Below are 18,231 nucleotides of genomic sequence, written 5' to 3'. Positions count from 1 at the left end.
ATCACTGATGCTCTCTCCTGTTTGATTCTGGCAATCAATCGAGGAAGCATCGGGAAGGGTGGAAACACATAAGCCATCCCGAAGGTCCAAGGTGCTGTCAAAGCATCTATCAGAACCGCTCCCGGATCCCTGGATCTGGACCCGTAACGAGGAAGCTTGGCGTTCTGTCGAGACGCCATGAGATCTATCTCTGGTTTGCCCCAACGTCGAAGTATTTGGGCAAAGACCTCCGGATGAAGTTCCCACTCCCCCGGATGAAAAGTCTGACGACTTAAGAAATCCGCCTCCCAGTTCTCCACTCCCGGGATGTGGATTGCTGACAGGTGGCAAGAGTGAGACTCTGCCCAGCGAATTATCTTTGATACTTCCATCATTGCTAGGGAGCTTCTTGTCCCTCCCTGATGGTTGATGTAAGCTACAGTCGTGATGTTGTCCGACTGAAACCTGATGAACCCCCGAGTTGTTAACTGGGGCCAAGCCAGAAGGGCATTGAGAACTGCTCTCAATTCCAGAATGTTTATTGGTAGGAGACTCTCCTCCTGATTCCATTGTCCCTGAGCTTTCAGAGAATTCCAGACAGCGCCCCAACCTAGTAGGCTGGCGTCTGTTGTTACAATTGTCCAGTCCGGCCTGCTGAATGGCATCACCCTGGACAGATGTGGCCGAGAAAGCCACCATAGAAGAGAATTTCTGGTCTCTTGATTCAGATTCAGAGTAGGGGACAAGTCTGAGTAATCCCCATTCCACTGACTTAGCATGCACAATTGCAGCGGTCTGAGATGTAGGCGTGCAAAGGGTACTATGTCCATTGCTGCTACCATTAAGCCGATCACCTCCATGCATTGAGCTACTGACGGGTGTTGAATGGAATGAAGGACACGGCATGCATTTTGAAGCTTTGTTAACCTGTCTTCTGTCAGGTAAATCTTCATTTCTACAGAATCTATAAGAGTCCCCAAGAAGGGAACTCTTGTGAGTGGAAAGAGAGAACTCTTCTTTTCGTTCACCTTCCATCCATGCGACCTTAGAAATGCCAGTACTAACTCTGTATGAGACTTGGCAGTTTGAAAGCTTGAAGCTTGTATCAGAATGTCGTCTAGGTACGGAGCTACCGCAATTTCTCGCGGTCTTAGTACCGCCAGAAGAGCACCCAGAACCTTTGTGAAGATTCTCGGAGCCGTAGCCAATCCGAATGGAAGAGCTACAAACTGGTAATGCCTGTCTAGATAGGCAAACCTTAGATACCGGTAATGATCTTTGTCAATCGGTATGTGAAGGTAAGCATCCTTTAAATCCACTGTGGTCATGTACTGACCCTTTTGGATCATGGGTAAAATTGTCCGAATAGTTTCCATTTTGAACGATGGAACTCTTAGGAATTTGTTTAGGATCTTTAAATCCAAGATTGGCCTGAAAGTTCCCTCTTTTTTGGGAACCACAAACAGATTTGAGTAAAACCCTTGTCCTTGTTCCGACCGCGGAACCGGATGGATCACTCCCATTAATAAAAGATCTTGTACGCAGCGTAGAAACGCCTCTTTCTTTATTTGGTTTGTTGACAACCTTGACAGATGAAATCTCCCTCTTGGGGGAGAGAATTTGAAGTCTAGAAGGTATCCCTGAGATATGATCTCTAACGCCCAGGGATCCTGGACATCTCTTGCCCAAGCCTGGGCGAAGAGAGAAAGTCTGCCCCCCACTAGATCCGTTCCCGGATCGGGGGCCCTCGATTCATGCTGTCTTAGGGGCAGCAGCAGGTTTCCTGGCCTGCTTGCCCTTGTTCCAGGACTGGTTAGGTCTCCAGCCTTGTCTGTAGCGAGCAACAGCTCCTTCCTGTTTTGGTGCAGAGGAAGTTGATGCTGCTCCTGCTTTGAAATTACGAAAGGAACGAAAATTAGACTGTCTAGCCTTAGGTTTGGCTCTGTCTTGAGGCAGGGCATGGCCTTTACCTCCTGTAATGTCAGCGATAATTTCTTTCAACCCGGGCCCGAATAAGGTCTGCCCTTTGAAAGGTATATTAAGCAATTTAGATTTAGAAGTAACGTCAGCTGACCAGGATTTTAGCCACAGTGCTCTGCGTGCCTGAATGGCGAATCCGGAATTCTTAGCCGTAAGTTTAGTTAAATGTACTACGGCATCTGAAATAAATGAGTTAGCTAACTTAAGGGCTTTAAGCTTGTGTGTAATCTCATCTAATGGAGCTGATTCAAGTGTCTCTTCCAGAGACTCAAACCAAAATGCTGCTGCAGCCGTGACAGGCGCAATGCATGCAAGAGGTTGCAATATAAAACCTTGTTGAACAAACATTTTCTTAAGGTAACCCTCTAACTTTTTATCCATTGGATCTGAAAAGGCACAGCTATCCTCCACCGGGATAGTGGTACGCTTAGCTAAAGTAGAAACTGCTCCCTCCACCTTAGGGACCTTTGCCATAAGTCCCGTGTGGTGGCGTCTATTGGAAACATCTTTCTAAATATCGGAGGGGGTGAGAACGGCACACCGGGTCTATCCCACTCCTTAGTAACAATTTCAGTAAGTCTCTTAGGTATAGGAAAAACGTCAGTACTCGCCGGTACCGCAAAATATTTATCCAACCTACACATTTTCTCTGGTATTGCAACTGTGTTACAATCATTCAGAGCCGCTAACACCTCCCCTAGTAATACACGGAGGTTTTCCAGCTTAAATTTAAAATTTGAAATATCTGAATCCAGTTTGTTTGGATCAGAACCATCACCCGCAGAATGAAGCTCTCCGTCCTCATGTTCTGCAAATTGTGACGCAGTGTCTGACATGGCCCTAATATTATCAGCGCACTCTGTTCTCACCCCAGAGTGATCACGCTTACCTCTTAGTTCTGGTAAGTTAGCCAAAACTTCAGTCATAACAGTAGCCATATCCTGTAATGTGATTTGTAATGGCCGCCCAGATGTACTCGGCGCTACAATATCACGCACCTCCCGAGCGGGAGATGCAGGTACTGACACGTGAGGCGAGTTAGTCGGCATAACTCTCCCCTCGTTGTTTGGTGAAATATGTTCAATTTGTACAGATTGACTTTTATTTAAAGTAGCATCAATACAGTTAGTACATAAATTTCTATTGGGCTCCACTTTGGCTTTAGCACATATAGCACAGATATCTTCCTCTGAATCAGACATGTTTAACACACTAGCAAATAAACTAGCAACTTGGAAATACTTTTCAAGTAATTTACTATAATATGAAAACGTACTGTGCCTATAAGAAGCACAGAAAAAGTTATGACAGTTGAAAATTAATAAACTGAAAAGTTATAGCATCAAATCTTTGTAAAAAACACAATTTTAGCAAAGGATTGCTCCCATTAGCAAAGGATAACTAACCCTGATAGCAGAAAAAAAAAATAATAATACAGAAATAAACGTTTTTTTATCACAGTCAACTACAATCTCACAGCTCTGCTGTGAGTGATTACCTCCCTCAAAACAAGTTTTGAAGACCCCTGAGTTCTGTAGAGATGAACCGGATCATGCAGGGAAGACAAACTTCTGACTGAATTTTTTGATGCGTACAAAAGCGCCAAAAAGGCCCCTCCCCCTCACACATAACAGTGAGAGAGATCAGTAAACTGTCATAAATTCAATAAAACGACTGCCAAGTGGAAAAAAATAGTGCCCAAAACATTTTTTCACCCAGTACCTCAGAAAATTAAACGATTTTACATGCCAGCAAAAAACGTTTAACATTAATAAATTGAGTGTTATTAAAAAGCCTGTTGCTAGTCCCTGCAAATTAGGCTAAAGTTTTATGCATACAGTATAATTCCAGTGAAGTGCCATTCCCCAGAATACTGAAGTGTAAAATATACATACATGACAGCCTGATACCAGTTGCTGCTACTGCATTTAAGGCTGAGTTTACATTATATCGGTATGGCAGAATTTTCTCATCAATTCCATTGTCAGAAAATAATAAGCTGCTACATACCTCTTTGCAGATTAATCTGCCCGCTGTCCCCTGATCTGAAGTTTACCTCTCCTCAGATGGCCGAGAAACAGCAATATGATCTTAACTACTCCAGCTAAAATCATAGAAAAACTCAGGTAGATTCTTCTTCAAATTCTACCAGAGAAGGAATAACACACTCCGGTGCTATTATAAAATAACAAACTTTTGATTGAAGGTATGAAACTAAGTATAATCACCACAGTCCTCTCACACATCCTATCTATTCGTTGGGTGCAAGAGAATGACTGGTAATGGCAGTTAGGGGAGGAGCTATATAGCAGCTCTGCTGGGTGAATCCTCTTGCACTTCCTGTTGGGGAGGAGTTAATATCCCATAAGTAATGGATGATCCGTGGACTGGATACACTTAACAAGAGAAATATGTATTAACATATTTGCTTAATATAGAGAAAAATGTCATAAAATATATTTCTGTTTCAGTAATAAATTACCAAATATGCAGTATTCATATCTAATAAAAAGACAGGAAAGATTGGGACTTCTTAAGATTATAATCTATTACCACTTAAAGTGAAGGTTAAGTTTTGCGTTTTAGTTGCCTGTAATATATTACTTATGTACTAAATACCATGATCGCTAAATTAATTTTTTAGATTTGTATATATATTATTGATTTATAAACATTTTATATTTACTGTCCCGGCCGTTCGTAGCTCCTCCCTCCATTGATTTCCAGATTATTCAGTAGATTACGTACAGAGCGGTCCCACCCACTCTGTACGTCATTCAAAAGCGAGTTCCCGTTTGCCAGAGCAATTGCGCATGCTCACCATTCGCCGTCAATTGGATTTGCGCCTGCGTGACCTAAAAAATGTTAGAGCTAAAGCTAAAGCCTGAGGAATCTAAGAAATCGCATGCGCAAAACTGGAACGCACGTTGAGACTAACAGATAGGAAGTAAATCCAACGCATGCGCATTTAGAAGAGTTTTGCGGTGACGAAATTTGACGGCCGCCTAATGGCCAGTGTTTCAATTGGCTAGGAAAAAAACGTGACTGGGCTAAGAAAAAGAAGAAAAAAAAACGGGTTGTTTTAACAGTCTGCTGAATCGGATAAAAAAAAGGTAATAAATACATAAATATAGCGATTCGAAAATTTTGATGACTTAAACTCACATTTATTTTGATAGTATTTACAGGGGAAGAAGTGTAATACCTGAAACTTAACCTTCCATTTAATCTATCTCCAGAGAATACTCGATTGGCATAGAAACAGCTAAACCAAATCATGGATCTCTGTTGGTTCCCATATTTTGAAGACCCCCTCACCGGGAGTCTTATGTTGGATTAAGAAAAGTAATAGGCCACCTTTGTAATGCTCGTGGGATATTCCTCTATCAAACCAAACTTGGCCAGTAGTCTTCTTATCCCGGCGTCAAGTGGAGTGATATGAACTATCCCAGAGCAGAGAAAGTTTGTAAAATGAGGTAAGCAGTACTCACAGAAGGCAGGGCAATCCTTGGCGGCAATAGGAAGGAAATCTGGCAGTATAGCAGATCAGGGGTAAACCAATAGAAGGACCAGGATCAGGTAGGAATCAGCAATAAAGGAAAATCCAACAGTATAGTAGTTCAGGGGTAAACCAATAGAATGGTCAGACAAGCAGGGTTCAGCAATGGTATATCAATCCAGCAGATTAGGTCTTAACAGGTAGAGTGGTCAGACAAGCAGAGTCCAGCAACAGTATATTAATCCAGCAGTTTAAGAGTTAAGCAGGCAGAGTGGTCAGACAAGCAGAGATCAGTATATCAATCTAGCAGTTTAGGGGTTAAGCAGGCAGAGTGGTCAGACATTCGGAGTTCAGTAATGTAAACAGTCCAGTAATACACATAATATAGCACCCAGGAGAACAAACAGTAACACCTATACTTGGGCAGAGTAGTGAAGAAAAGGAAACACTTGCATAGGCACAGATTGGCGATCCAGGAAGAGACAGTGAGTGGCGATGACATCATCGCAGCATGCTCACCACCGCTGTATCCATGGCAATGGCCATAGCAACGGACGAGCGGTGGCGGTGTGACAACCTTGGATACATGAATACCCTTTATCGCTTAATATCTTTGACATTTGGGATAAATTAATTGACTACCTAAGCTTTCCATGTTGAGGTCTACTCTTTCTCCTATATCACCTAATGGAGAGTTAATGGGTGGTTTAGACATAACATTACAGCCTACAGACGATTGGGAAGTGGGACATACAATACCTATCTATAAACTTTTAAACCAAGGGAAAATGAAGGATAGAAAAGATCTGGAAAACCTCCTGAATTGGGGTCTTTGCTAAATGGCGTAAGATCCAACAATTACACCATCTGATCACCACCTCTCCAGCCAAAGAAGAGCTAACTCGACCCCCGAACCCTTTCAAACAAATATGCTTAATGGATCTTCCCATGCGACACACTCTCACCTGGGCTAAGAAACTATTGTTAGGGGCTGAGAATAGCACCTTGCCAAATTATACTGAGACATGGCATCGCGAGTTAAATAAGACATTGTCTGACTCTGAGTGGTCACATATCATCTCCTGTACAAAAAAATCTTCTTGTTCTACAAGATTCTTAGAACTTAATTATAAAGTAATGACAAGGTGGTACCTCACCCCCGCTAGACTAAAAAGGGGTTTGATGCATCATACCTGGTGGCAGTGCCCTAGATTAAAACCATTCTGGTCCACAATTGAGCTCTTTATCAACATTTTAATGGGTACAAACACTCAAATAACCCTTGACCCCTAAAAGGCTATGTAAATTACGCACAAGACTCATTCAATTTTCCCTGAATGCAGCCAAGTCTCTAATTGCATCATTGTGGAAATCACAAACAATCCCATAGACATCCATGTGGTTACAACTCATGGAGAATATAATGGTTCTTGAGGAGTATGGGTACCTTAAAAATAATAAACTAGATATGTATCAGGATACAAATTTTTACTGGGAGTCCAGTAGACAGGATGTATTTGACTAACCTGAGTGAGGTTGAGGACTAGGTTAGTCAAATACATTAAATGTGCCCCTCCTGGACAACCAATTCATCCCATGTAACATGCAGAAATAGGTTTTAAGTATAGATGTTTGGTTTATAGCGAGACTATTACAGGAGTACAGCTCTTTAACGACTGAGTAATTGGCATAGTTCCTTGTTAACTTTCACAGGTATCAGTTTGAGATGCAGACTTTCTGGCAATGGACATTACTGAACTGATAATCTTAACTGAGAATATATTCTCTTTATATTATCTTGTATTGCTTTTATTTCATTGTTAATCTTTTCTGAAAAATCTTAATAAAAATTATATAAAAAAAAAAAAAGACAGGAAATAAATAAAATAAAAAAAGGACTCGCGAGTGCGCACTTGAAAAATAATTGAAAAGTTACAGGGCAGAGTCCCCAATGCTCATTAGTCAAGTAGATCATTATTGTACAAAAACAAATAGTTTTTTCTTTGAATACATAATGAAACCCAGATTTAATTTGGTTATATATATATATATATATATATATATATATATATATATATATATATATATATATATATATATATATATATATATATATATATATATATATATATATATATATATATATATATATATATATATATATATTTAAGAACTCGTACTATGGTTAAAATGTATCACATGCTATTTAGTTTAGCAATAAAATAATGAATGTCTTACTATTTTGTTTTATAAGTATTTAGCCAAGATTAACACATGAGTTATTTATAATGTATCCTTTTTTAGAAAATAAGTCTTCAGTCTGAATTGTATATAATGTAGTAAAGCAAGAGTAATCTATATACATTTACAGCATTATTCACCACTGGATTTTCAGCTGCCAAAAGTACTCACTGGTATTCCTGCAATTCCTGGTGGACCAATTTGTCCTCGATCTCCCTAGGACAAAAACAACATCCACATAATCACATTTTGCATTCTACAACATGGTTTATTTATGAAACTGTGGAAACAAATGATATATTTATAGCTCAAAGAACAGCTATACATTCTATCAATGCCTAGTCAAGAATATAATACATTAGCTAATCCTACTGACACTTTTAATCTCCTCAGTCCCAGTGTTCTATTATGTCTTTGTTCCCCACTATGTAAACATTATTGCATGAGGATAAGTGAACCTCGGAGGAAGGCACACAGAGCTGAAACCAGTCAGTATGCTAATTTCATTAGTTTATTTATATTGCTTTACAACTTTGCATAAATCTTCATCAAAGTATTATTTCTAAAGCACTTCCTTCTTATACTGAAATAAAAAAATGCTATTAGGCGCTTGTGTTGAAAACAGTGTTACAAAAGTACCATCTCAGTGTTCTGAGAAATGATGACATTTGAAAACCTTTTAAAGGGACTTTAATCCCAAAACTAAACTCCTCACAAAATATTTAATTATGCACAGTAGGACATTGATACAATATAATTCCATATTTATTTTTCCTGATTTTTATGAGATTCACTTTTGAAAACTATGCTTTTTGTACTTTCTTCCGAGAGACAGGAGTGCATTCTGCAGGTTTCAGAACTCTGATCCTGCTACATGACTATTAGCAATTGTTTGATCAGTCGTGTAGTTCATTTAAATATTCACCTAATTGGCCAAAGCACATTGAACAAAAATACATTTTAGTCAAAATGGTGTTAATGAGGCTACAAAACACCACACATTTTGCTAAAAAAGAAAAGTTTGAAATGCTTTAAAAATATATATTTTAAACGCAGGTGCAAATCAAATGTTAAAGGGATATAAAAATGCAAAAAAGAAAATGCTCTAATGTGTTAGAGCATTTTACAGCTCCAGAGTAGCAGTGCACTACTGGGAACTAGCTAAACACATCTGGTGAGTCAAAGAGCCACTAATCACCAGCTAGCTCCCAGTAGTGCATTACTACACCTGAGTCTATTTAGGTATGCTTTTCATCAAATGATATCAAGAGAACTAAGTAAATTTGCTAAAGTAAATAGGTAATTCCCTTAAAAAGTCATGCACTATTTGATCATTGAAAGTTTAATTTTGACTTTTATTTCCCTCTAATTGCAGATATTGCACTTCGTACTGTACTATGCTTCTTTCTATCTATCTATCTATCTATCTATCTATCTATCTATCTATCTATCTATCTAGTGTGTATATATATATATATATATATATATATATATATATCATCAAATTAGGTGCACTCTCACAGATCAGTCAATTAAATGCCAGGGTGCTACAATAGTATCGTGTAGTAGCAAAAGGAATCAGCACTCTCTGGACTTGAAGCAAAGTAAATAATCCTTGTTTATTACATGACACTGACGTTTCAGGGATTTACCCCTTCATCAGACCTGAAAGGCCCCGAACGTACTCTCATGTAATAAACAAGGATTGTTTACTTTGCTTCAAGTCCAGAGAGTGCCGATTCCTTTTGCTAATATATATATATATATATATATATATATATATATATATATATATATATATATATATATTCATACACACACATTACATAAATGTCTCTAATTTTGCCTGCATAACCATGTTAATATTTTCTTTCTGTTTTCACAACACATTCATTGAATTTTATTTCAGTATCTAATGCAAAATATTAATAAAAAGAAGTATATTACTTCTTAGTCATGTTTATCTTTACGATAAACTTTGGAGGTTGTTTAAAACTCACCAGGCTGCCTAACTTCACATAAAGAACTACTCTGAAAAACATAAGGCAATTTGGAAGCTCTTATAAAAGTGTCTGGCTTCAAGTGAATGAGTTATAGTTTTCTAAAATTCTATAAAACATAACGCTATTTGGAGAAGGTTAACTCCTTTGTTACTGTGAGCTCCCTCCATAGAATGCTGAGCCTTTCATATCTCATAGGTAACAGCTTAAAATAACTGTAAAATATTAAATCTCTTCTATTTCTAAAATGTTCACACATATGTATAATGATGGATTTGCTCTCATGGATAATTGTACCTATCCATCTGTTTGTATAAAAGTCATCAAGGCATGCACCTAATTTGTATGCCACGGCTATATGAGCCTGTAATATGATTATGTAAATCACCTTCTTCCTTTTTTCCTCTTAGACAAAACAGAAAGATAGATTTATGTAAGGTTGAATAGACCTACTGTTTGGCGGCATCAAAAATAACACACAAAATACAGTTTGAATTTGTGAGTACGATCAACATTTGAAACAAAAGCAAATCAGTCACCTTAGTGACTGATCAAATAACTAATAGAAATGGCAAAACATGAGTCACATTTATATAAATCTGAAGGGGGGGGGGGGAATGCAAAAGCAACCTATGTTAAAAGAAAAACTTCCATTCTCTCAAACCTTTTCTCCTGGGAGTCCTTCAAGACCTGGAAGTCCCATAAGACCAGCATCTCCCTAGAACAAAGAGATTTATATTAAATGAAATGGTAAGATTCATAATAAACAAGCACAGAAAAGTTTCACTAACCAATATAAAAAAACAAAAACATAAGTTCCCTATGTGAAGCATAATATTTTATGTGCTCAATGTTTTGTACGATTTTTTTTCGTCTTCTTGGAAATACTATATTTTTTTGATGGTGTGTTTAAATACAAAACGTACATGTTTATTTAACAACAATAAACGTGTTTAAAGAATATCTGAAGCAAAATATAAATAGCTGTAAACGTCTATTTTTTTCTGATTCAGGATGTGAAGAAGGAAAATTTATGATCCTGTGCAAAAACATCTATGAATAATTTTCACCTTGGTCCAATAAATGGTATAAAATATATAAAGGATTCACTTTTCTTCAGGACAAATAGGTATAATAAAACACTGTAATCATGCAGTGTTAAAATACTACATTACCCAAAGCATAGGATAAGAGAATATCAAGCTCTGTTGAATTATGAGGTGAACACATGCTACTTCAGATGGAGAACAGGAAAGTCTGTCATGCGTGAATTCATTTTTATTTTCATCTAAGCAAAGCAATCGTTAGGAGCTAATTTTCCCTATTTATATTCACACAGAAATAAAGTGAAGTTAAATCAACTTTAGCACACTCCTGCTTGTAAACTGTAAAAGGAAGGTTTTTAGTTAGTAGTAAAAATACAATTATGACAATTTTGCTGATTGATCCAAATAAAGAGCTCTGTACACTTAGTCAAAACCATTAAATAATTTGTGTTTATGATAGCTTTTAAAGTAAATTGTTTTGCACAGAATCTTACTCTAAGTAATAAATAAAACATGCCGCGGGCCCCATCTGATATACAGCGTCGGTTTTTGTGCGGGTTTGGTATCCTATATACAGCGCCGCATATAAATGCGGCACATATATTTCACCCATTGGACATAGTTTTTTTCCCCATAGACTAACATATAAAACCTGCACAATTTGGTATCCAATATCCAGCGCAAGGCCTTACGTGGCGAAAATGGAGAAAACTTACTCCATTTTCACCTGGGTCCCTAGAGGTTTAAATTCAGATTGGGACATTAAACTTTATGTAGACTAAATCTCTGTAATTAAGGAGGCAGTTATTCCAAGAATACGATAATTTGAAATCTAGTAGTAATTCGAGGTAGGAGGCTCTATAATTGTAGCCAATATCTCTTTCCATTTATGTTTGATCATTGTATGGGTATAGGAGGTGATAGGGATGATATAATATTTTACAGTCTTTCATTTAGAATATGCTGCCTCAGATTAAGGGTATACTCTAATTTTCTAAATATAAGTCTGTTTTACAGCGGTTCAATTAAATTGTAATTTAACCCTTTCTGTTAGGTATCAGCTTTCTATGTGACAATTTATGAAATGTCTGTTGAGTAGAGGCATATTGCTTTAACAAGGGATCCCTATAATATTCAAAGATTAAGTTTGTTACATCTCCATACTTTATGATCACACATGCTTATTTGTTTAGATATTTGAATATGTTATATTTTGATTGCACTCCATTTTCTAATTCACCTGACTTACCTATGACACATGTAATGGGGGTGTGGTTATTACCTTTATTAAGGGAGTGTCACAAGGTGATGTTAGAGGTCATTGAGAAAGTTACACCTACGAAACGCGTTTGACCTGTCATACTTTGTTGGCGTGTATGCCTTTTAGTGCTTACAATAAAGAAGCTTTTTAATTTGAAGCAAGGAGTGGTGGCTCGTTTTTGCACCTTACCCAGACCTTCCCATAGTGTGCGAGGACTCGGCTGTCTTGGACTCCATTTTAACCTCGCCATAAAATGCAGCCATAGCAGGCCTTGCTCTGAGTATTGGAGCACCGTAACTCCCTAAAATGCCTGCAAAAAAAAACCTAACACCTAACGCATGCGCAATGTCTATCTACCTGTCAACCGCAATCCCCCACCGCAATACCTAATAAAGTGTATTAACCCCTAAACCGCCACTCCCGGAGCCCACCGCCACCTACATTATATGTATTAACCCCTAAACCGCCGCTCCCGGACCCCGCCGCACCTAAATAAAGTGTTTAACCCCTAAACCGCCGCCCCAGACCCCGCCGCCACCTACATTAAATTTATTAACCCCTAATCTGACCCCCCTACACCGCCACCACCTACATTAAATATATTACCCTCTAATCTGACCCCCCTACTCCGCCGCCACCTACATTAAATGTATTACCCCCTAAACCTAAGTCTAACCCTAACACCCCCTAATTTAATTATTATTTAAATAAATATAAATAATATTAATATTATTAACTAAATTATTCCTATTTAAAACTAAATACTTACCTATAAAATAAACCCTAAGATAGCTACAATATAATTAATAATTACATTGTAGCTATTTTAGGATTTATATTTATTGTACAGGTATATTTGTATTTATTTTAACTAGGTACAATAGCTATTAAATAGTTAATAACTATTTAATAGCTACCTAGTTGAAATAATTACAAAATTACCTGTGAAATAAATACTAATCTAAATTACAAATACACCTAACACTACACTATCAATAAATTAATTAAATAAATTAACTACAATTATCTAAAATAAAATACAATTAAATAAACTAAACTATATTACAAAAAACCCCCCACTAAATTACACAAAATAAAAAAATATTACAAGAAGTTTAATCTAATTGCACCTAATCTAAGCCCCCTAATAAAATAAAAAAGCCACCCAAAATAATAAAATGCCCTACCCTATACTAAATTACAAATAGCCCTTAAAAGGGCCTTTTGCGGGGCATTGTCCCAAAGTAATCAGCTCTTTTACCTGTAAAAAAAAGAACAATCCCCCCCAACATTACAACCCACCACCCACACACCCCTACTCTAAAATCCACCCGATCCCCCCTTAAAAAAAACCTAACACTACCCCATTGAAGATTACCCTACCTTGAGCCGTCTTCACCCAGCCGGGCACCAGTGGTCATCCGATGGGGCAGAAGAGGACATCCAGACCGGCAGAAGTCTTCATCCTATCCGGGCAGAAGATGACATCCGGACCGGCAGAAGTCTTCATCCTATCCGGGCAGAAGAGGACATCCGGACTGGCAGACATCTTCATCCAAGCTGCATCTTATATCTTCATCCATCCGACGAGGACCCGACGAATGGCTGGTCCTTTAAATGACGTCATCCAAGATGGCGTCCCTCAAATTCCGATTGGCTGATAGAATTCTATCAGCCAATCGGAATTAAGGTAGGAAAAATCTGATTGGTTGATGCTATCAGCCAATCGGATTGAACTTCAATCCGATTGGCTGATAGCATGAACAATCAGATTTTTCCTACCTTAATTCCGATTGGCTGATAGAATCCTATCAGCCAATCGGAATTCTAGGGACGCCATCTTGGATGACATCATTTAAAGAACCAGCCATTCGTCGGGTAGTCATCGGCCTAGAAGGATGTTCCGCGCCGGAGGTTTTCAAGATGGAGCCGTTCCTCATCGGATGGATGAAGATAGAAGATGCCGCTTGGATGAAGATGTCTGCCGGTCCGGATGTCCTCTTCTGCCCGGATAGGATGAAGACTTCTGCCGGTCCGGATGTCCTCTTCTGCCCCATCGGATGACCACTGGTGCCCAGCTGGGTGAAGACGGCTCAAGGTAGGGTGATCTTCAATGGGGTAGTGTTAGGTTTTTTTAAGGGGGGATCGGGTGGGTTTTAGAGTAGGGGTGTGTGGGTGGTGGGTTGTAATGTTGGGGGGGATTGTTCTTTTTTTTACAGGTAAAAGAGCTGATTACTTTGGGGCAATGCCTCGCAAAAGGCCCTTTTAAGGGCTATTTGTAATTTAGTATAGGGTAGGGCATTTTATTATTTTGGGGGGCTTTTTTGTTTTACTAGGGGGCTTAGATTAGGTGTAATTAGATTAAACTTCTTGTAATATTTTTATATTTTGTGTAATTTAGTGTTTATTTGTTTTTTTGTAATATAGTTTAGTTTATTTAATTGTATTTTATTTTAGATTATTGTAGTTAATTTATTTAATTAATTTATTGATAGTGTAGTGTTAGGTGTATTTGTAACTTAGGTTAGGATTTATTTTACAGGTAATTTTGTAATTATTTTAACTAGGTAGCTATTAAATAGTTATTAACTATTTAATAGCTATTGTACCTAGTTAAAATAAATACGAATATACCTGTAAAATAAATATAAATCCTAAAACAGCTACAATGTAATTATTAATTATATTGTAGCTATCTTAGGGTTTATTTTATAGGTAAGTATTTAGTTTTAAATAGGAATAATTTAGTTAATAATATTAATATTATTTATATTTATTTAAATAATAATTAAGTTAGGGGGGTGTTAGGGTTAGACTTAGGTTTAGGGGGTAATACATTTAATGTAGGTGGCGGCGGTGTAGGGTGGGTCAGATTAGAGGGTAATATATTTAATGTAGGTGGCTGCGGTGTAGGGGGGTCAGATTAGGGGTTAATAAATTTAATGTAGGTGGCAGCGGGGTCCGGGAGCGGCGGTTTAGGGGTTAAACAGTTTATTTAGGTGCGGTGGGGTCCGGGAGCGGCGGTTTAGGGGTTAATACATATAATGTAGGTGGCGGTGGGCTCCGGAAGCGGCAGTTTAGGGGTTAATACTAGGATAGGTTTATTGCGGTGTTGGCTATGGCGGTTTAGGGGTTAATACTAGGATAGGTTTATTGCGGTGTGGGCTATGGTGGTTTAGGGGTTAATAATTAGGCTTATTGCGTTGTGGGGGGTTGTTGGTCTAGGGGTTAATACATTTATTATTAGGAGTGAGAGGGGGGATTTCGGATATAGGGGTATACGTGTCAGGCTGATTTTTGTGAGGCAGGTTAGACAGTTACGGGAGATTTTATATTTTAGTTACTTTTTTTAGGCGCAGGCAGTTTCTAAAGTGCCGTAAGTCACTGGCGACTCCAGAAATTTGTAGTTACGCTCATTTCTGGACATCGCTAGTTTGTCCGACTTACGGCACTTTAGCAACTGCCAGCGGGGTATATGTAATACCCCGATGTGCGAAGTGAAACTACGGGCGGCGCAGCGTCCCTCGCTTCCGCCAAAACTTATGCCGTATATCGGATCACGCTCGTGGTGTGAAGACAGTTTATGTGGTAAATAAAAAGAGAGAAGCGCTCAACCTGGGAACGAACAATAGCATAATAGCTTGTTCTATGGCTAGTTGCCACCCTAGAAGCAGCCTCTTTTTGCTCAATATGTGCCTTTCACAGAGAAGAACTTTCCTGTAGCATATCAGTCTGATCCTGACTTAACAGTGCAGTCCAGCCCCGAAATACCAGGCAATCCCTCTCTGAACAAGAGAAACAGCAAAACCCCAGACGTACGTTTCGGCCTATTGTGGGCCTCGTCAGTGAGGTGCAGCCATATCCCTCTAGGCACACTGAGCAACGGGTCCACGTCTGGATTACCGCATCACACTTAGGGAGACTTCCCCAAGTGTCATAATTTGCATAAATAAAAAGAGAGAAGCGCTCAACCTGGGAACGAACAATAGCATAATAGCTTGTTCTATGGCTAGTTGCCACCCTAGAAGCAGCCTCTTTTTGCTCAATATGTGCCTTTCACAGAGAAGAACTTTCCTGTAGCATATCAGTCTGATCCTGACTTAACAGTGCAGTCCAGCCCCGAAATACCAGGCAATCCCTCTCTGAACAAGAGAAACAGCAAAACCCCAGACGTACGTTTCGGCCTATTGTGGGCCTCGTCAGTGAGGTGCAGCCATATCCCTCTAGGCACACTGAGCAACGGGTCCACGTCTGGATTACCGCATCACACTTAGGGAGACTTCCCCAAGTGTCATAATTTGCATAAATAAAAAGAGAGAAGCGCTCAACCTGGGAACGAACAATAGCATAATAGCTTGTTCTATGGCTAGTTGCCACCCTAGAAGCAGCCTCTTTTTGCTCAATATGTGCCTTTCACAGAGAAGAACTTTCCTGTAGCATATCAGTCTGATCCTGAATTAACAGTGCAGTCCAGCCCCGAAATACCAGGCAATCCCTCTCTGAACAAGAGAAACAGCAAAACCCCAGACGTACGTTTCGGCCTATTGTGGGCCTCGTCAGTGAGGTGCAGCCATATCCCTCTAGGCACACTGAGCAACGGGTCCACGTCTGGATTACCGCATCACACTTAGGGAGACTTCCCCAAGTGTCATAATTTGCATAAATAAAAAGAGAGAAGCGCTCAACCTGGGAACGAACAATAGCATAATAGCTTGTTCTATGGCTAGTTGCCACCCTAGAAGCAGCCTCTTTTTGCTCAATATGTGCCTTTCACAGAGAAGAACTTTCCTGTAGCATATCAGTCTGATCCTGACTTAACAGTGCAGTCCAGCCCCGAAATACCAGGCAATCCCTCTCTGAACAAGAGAAACAGCAAAACCCCAGACGTACGTTTCGGCCTATTGTGGGCCTCGTCAGTGAGGTGCAGCCATATCCCTCTAGGCACACTGAGCAACGGGTCCACGTCTGGATTACCGCATCACACTTAGGGAGACTTCCCCAAGTGTCATAATTTGCATAAATAAAAAGAGAGAAGCGCTCAACCTGGGAACGAACAATAGCATAATAGCTTGTTCTATGGCTAGTTGCCACCCTAGAAGCAGCCTCTTTTTGCTCAATATGTGCCTTTCACAGAGAAGAACTTTCCTGTAGCATATCAGTCTGATCCTGACTTAACAGTGCAGTCCAGCCCCGAAATACCAGGCAATCCCTCTCTGAACAAGAGAAACAGCAAAACCCCAGACGTACGTTTCGGCCTATTGTGGGCCTCGTCAGTGAGGTGCAGCCATATCCCTCTAGGCACACTGAGCAACGGGTCCACGTCTGGATTACCGCATCACACTTAGGGAGACTTCCCCAAGTGTCATAATTTGCATAAATAAAAAGAGAGAAGCGCTCAACCTGGGAACGAACAATAGCATAATAGCTTGTTCTATGGCTAGTTGCCACCCTAGAAGCAGCCTCTTTTTGCTCAATATGTGCCTTTCACAGAGAAGAACTTTCCTGTAGCATATCAGTCTGATCCTGACTTAACAGTGCAGTCCAGCCCCGAAATACCAGGCAATCCCTCTCTGAACAAGAGAAACAGCAAAACCCCAGACGTACGTTTCGGCCTATTGTGGGCCTCGTCAGTGAGGTGCAGCCATATCCCTCTAGGCACACTGAGCAACGGGTCCACGTCTGGATTACCGCATCACACTTAGGGAGACTTCCCCAAGTGTCATAATTTGCATAAATAAAAAGAGAGAAGCGCTCAACCTGGGAACGAACAATAGCATAATAGCTTGTTCTATGGCTAGTTGCCACCCTAGAAGCAGCCTCTTTTTGCTCAATATGTGCCTTTCACAGAGAAGAACTTTCCTGTAGCATATCAGTCTGATCCTGACTTAACAGTGCAGTCCAGCCCCGAAATACCAGGCAATCCCTCTCTGAACGAGAGAAACAGCAAAACCCCAGACGTACGTTTCGGCCTATTGTGGGCCTCGTCAGTGAGGTGCAGCCATATCCCTCTAGGCACACTGAGCAACGGGTCCACGTCTGGATTACCGCATCACACTTAGGGAGACTTCCCCAAGTGTCATAATTTGCATAAATAAAAAGAGAGAAGCGCTCAACCTGGGAACGAACAATAGCATAATAGCTTGTTCTATGGCTAGTTGCCACCCTAGAAGCAGCCTCTTTTTGCTCAATATGTGCCTTTCACAGAGAAGAACTTTCCTGTAGCAT

General features: G+C 39.6%; 1 protein-coding gene across 4 annotated transcripts in view; it reads right to left on the bottom strand.

Annotated features, from left to right (window-relative positions):
* Nucleotides 1-18,231, bottom strand: part of COL19A1 (collagen type XIX alpha 1 chain) — a 1,696,717-nt gene that overhangs the window by 279,806 nt on the left and 1,398,680 nt on the right. For all 4 annotated transcript variants that reach the window (XM_053710417.1, XM_053710419.1, XM_053710420.1 and 1 more), the window contains 2 exons: nt 10,364-10,417; nt 7,871-7,915 (listed from right to left, as the gene is read on the bottom strand). In XM_053710417.1, coding sequence (XP_053566392.1) covers nt 7,871-7,915; nt 10,364-10,417 — 99 coding nt within the window. The remainder of the gene's footprint in view (nt 1-7,870; nt 7,916-10,363; nt 10,418-18,231) is intronic.

This window comes from Bombina bombina, chromosome 4, assembly GCF_027579735.1.
Source record: "Bombina bombina isolate aBomBom1 chromosome 4, aBomBom1.pri, whole genome shotgun sequence".
Taxonomy (NCBI): Eukaryota; Metazoa; Chordata; class Amphibia; order Anura; family Bombinatoridae; genus Bombina; species Bombina bombina.
This window is presented reverse-complemented; position numbering and strand designations above follow the sequence as displayed.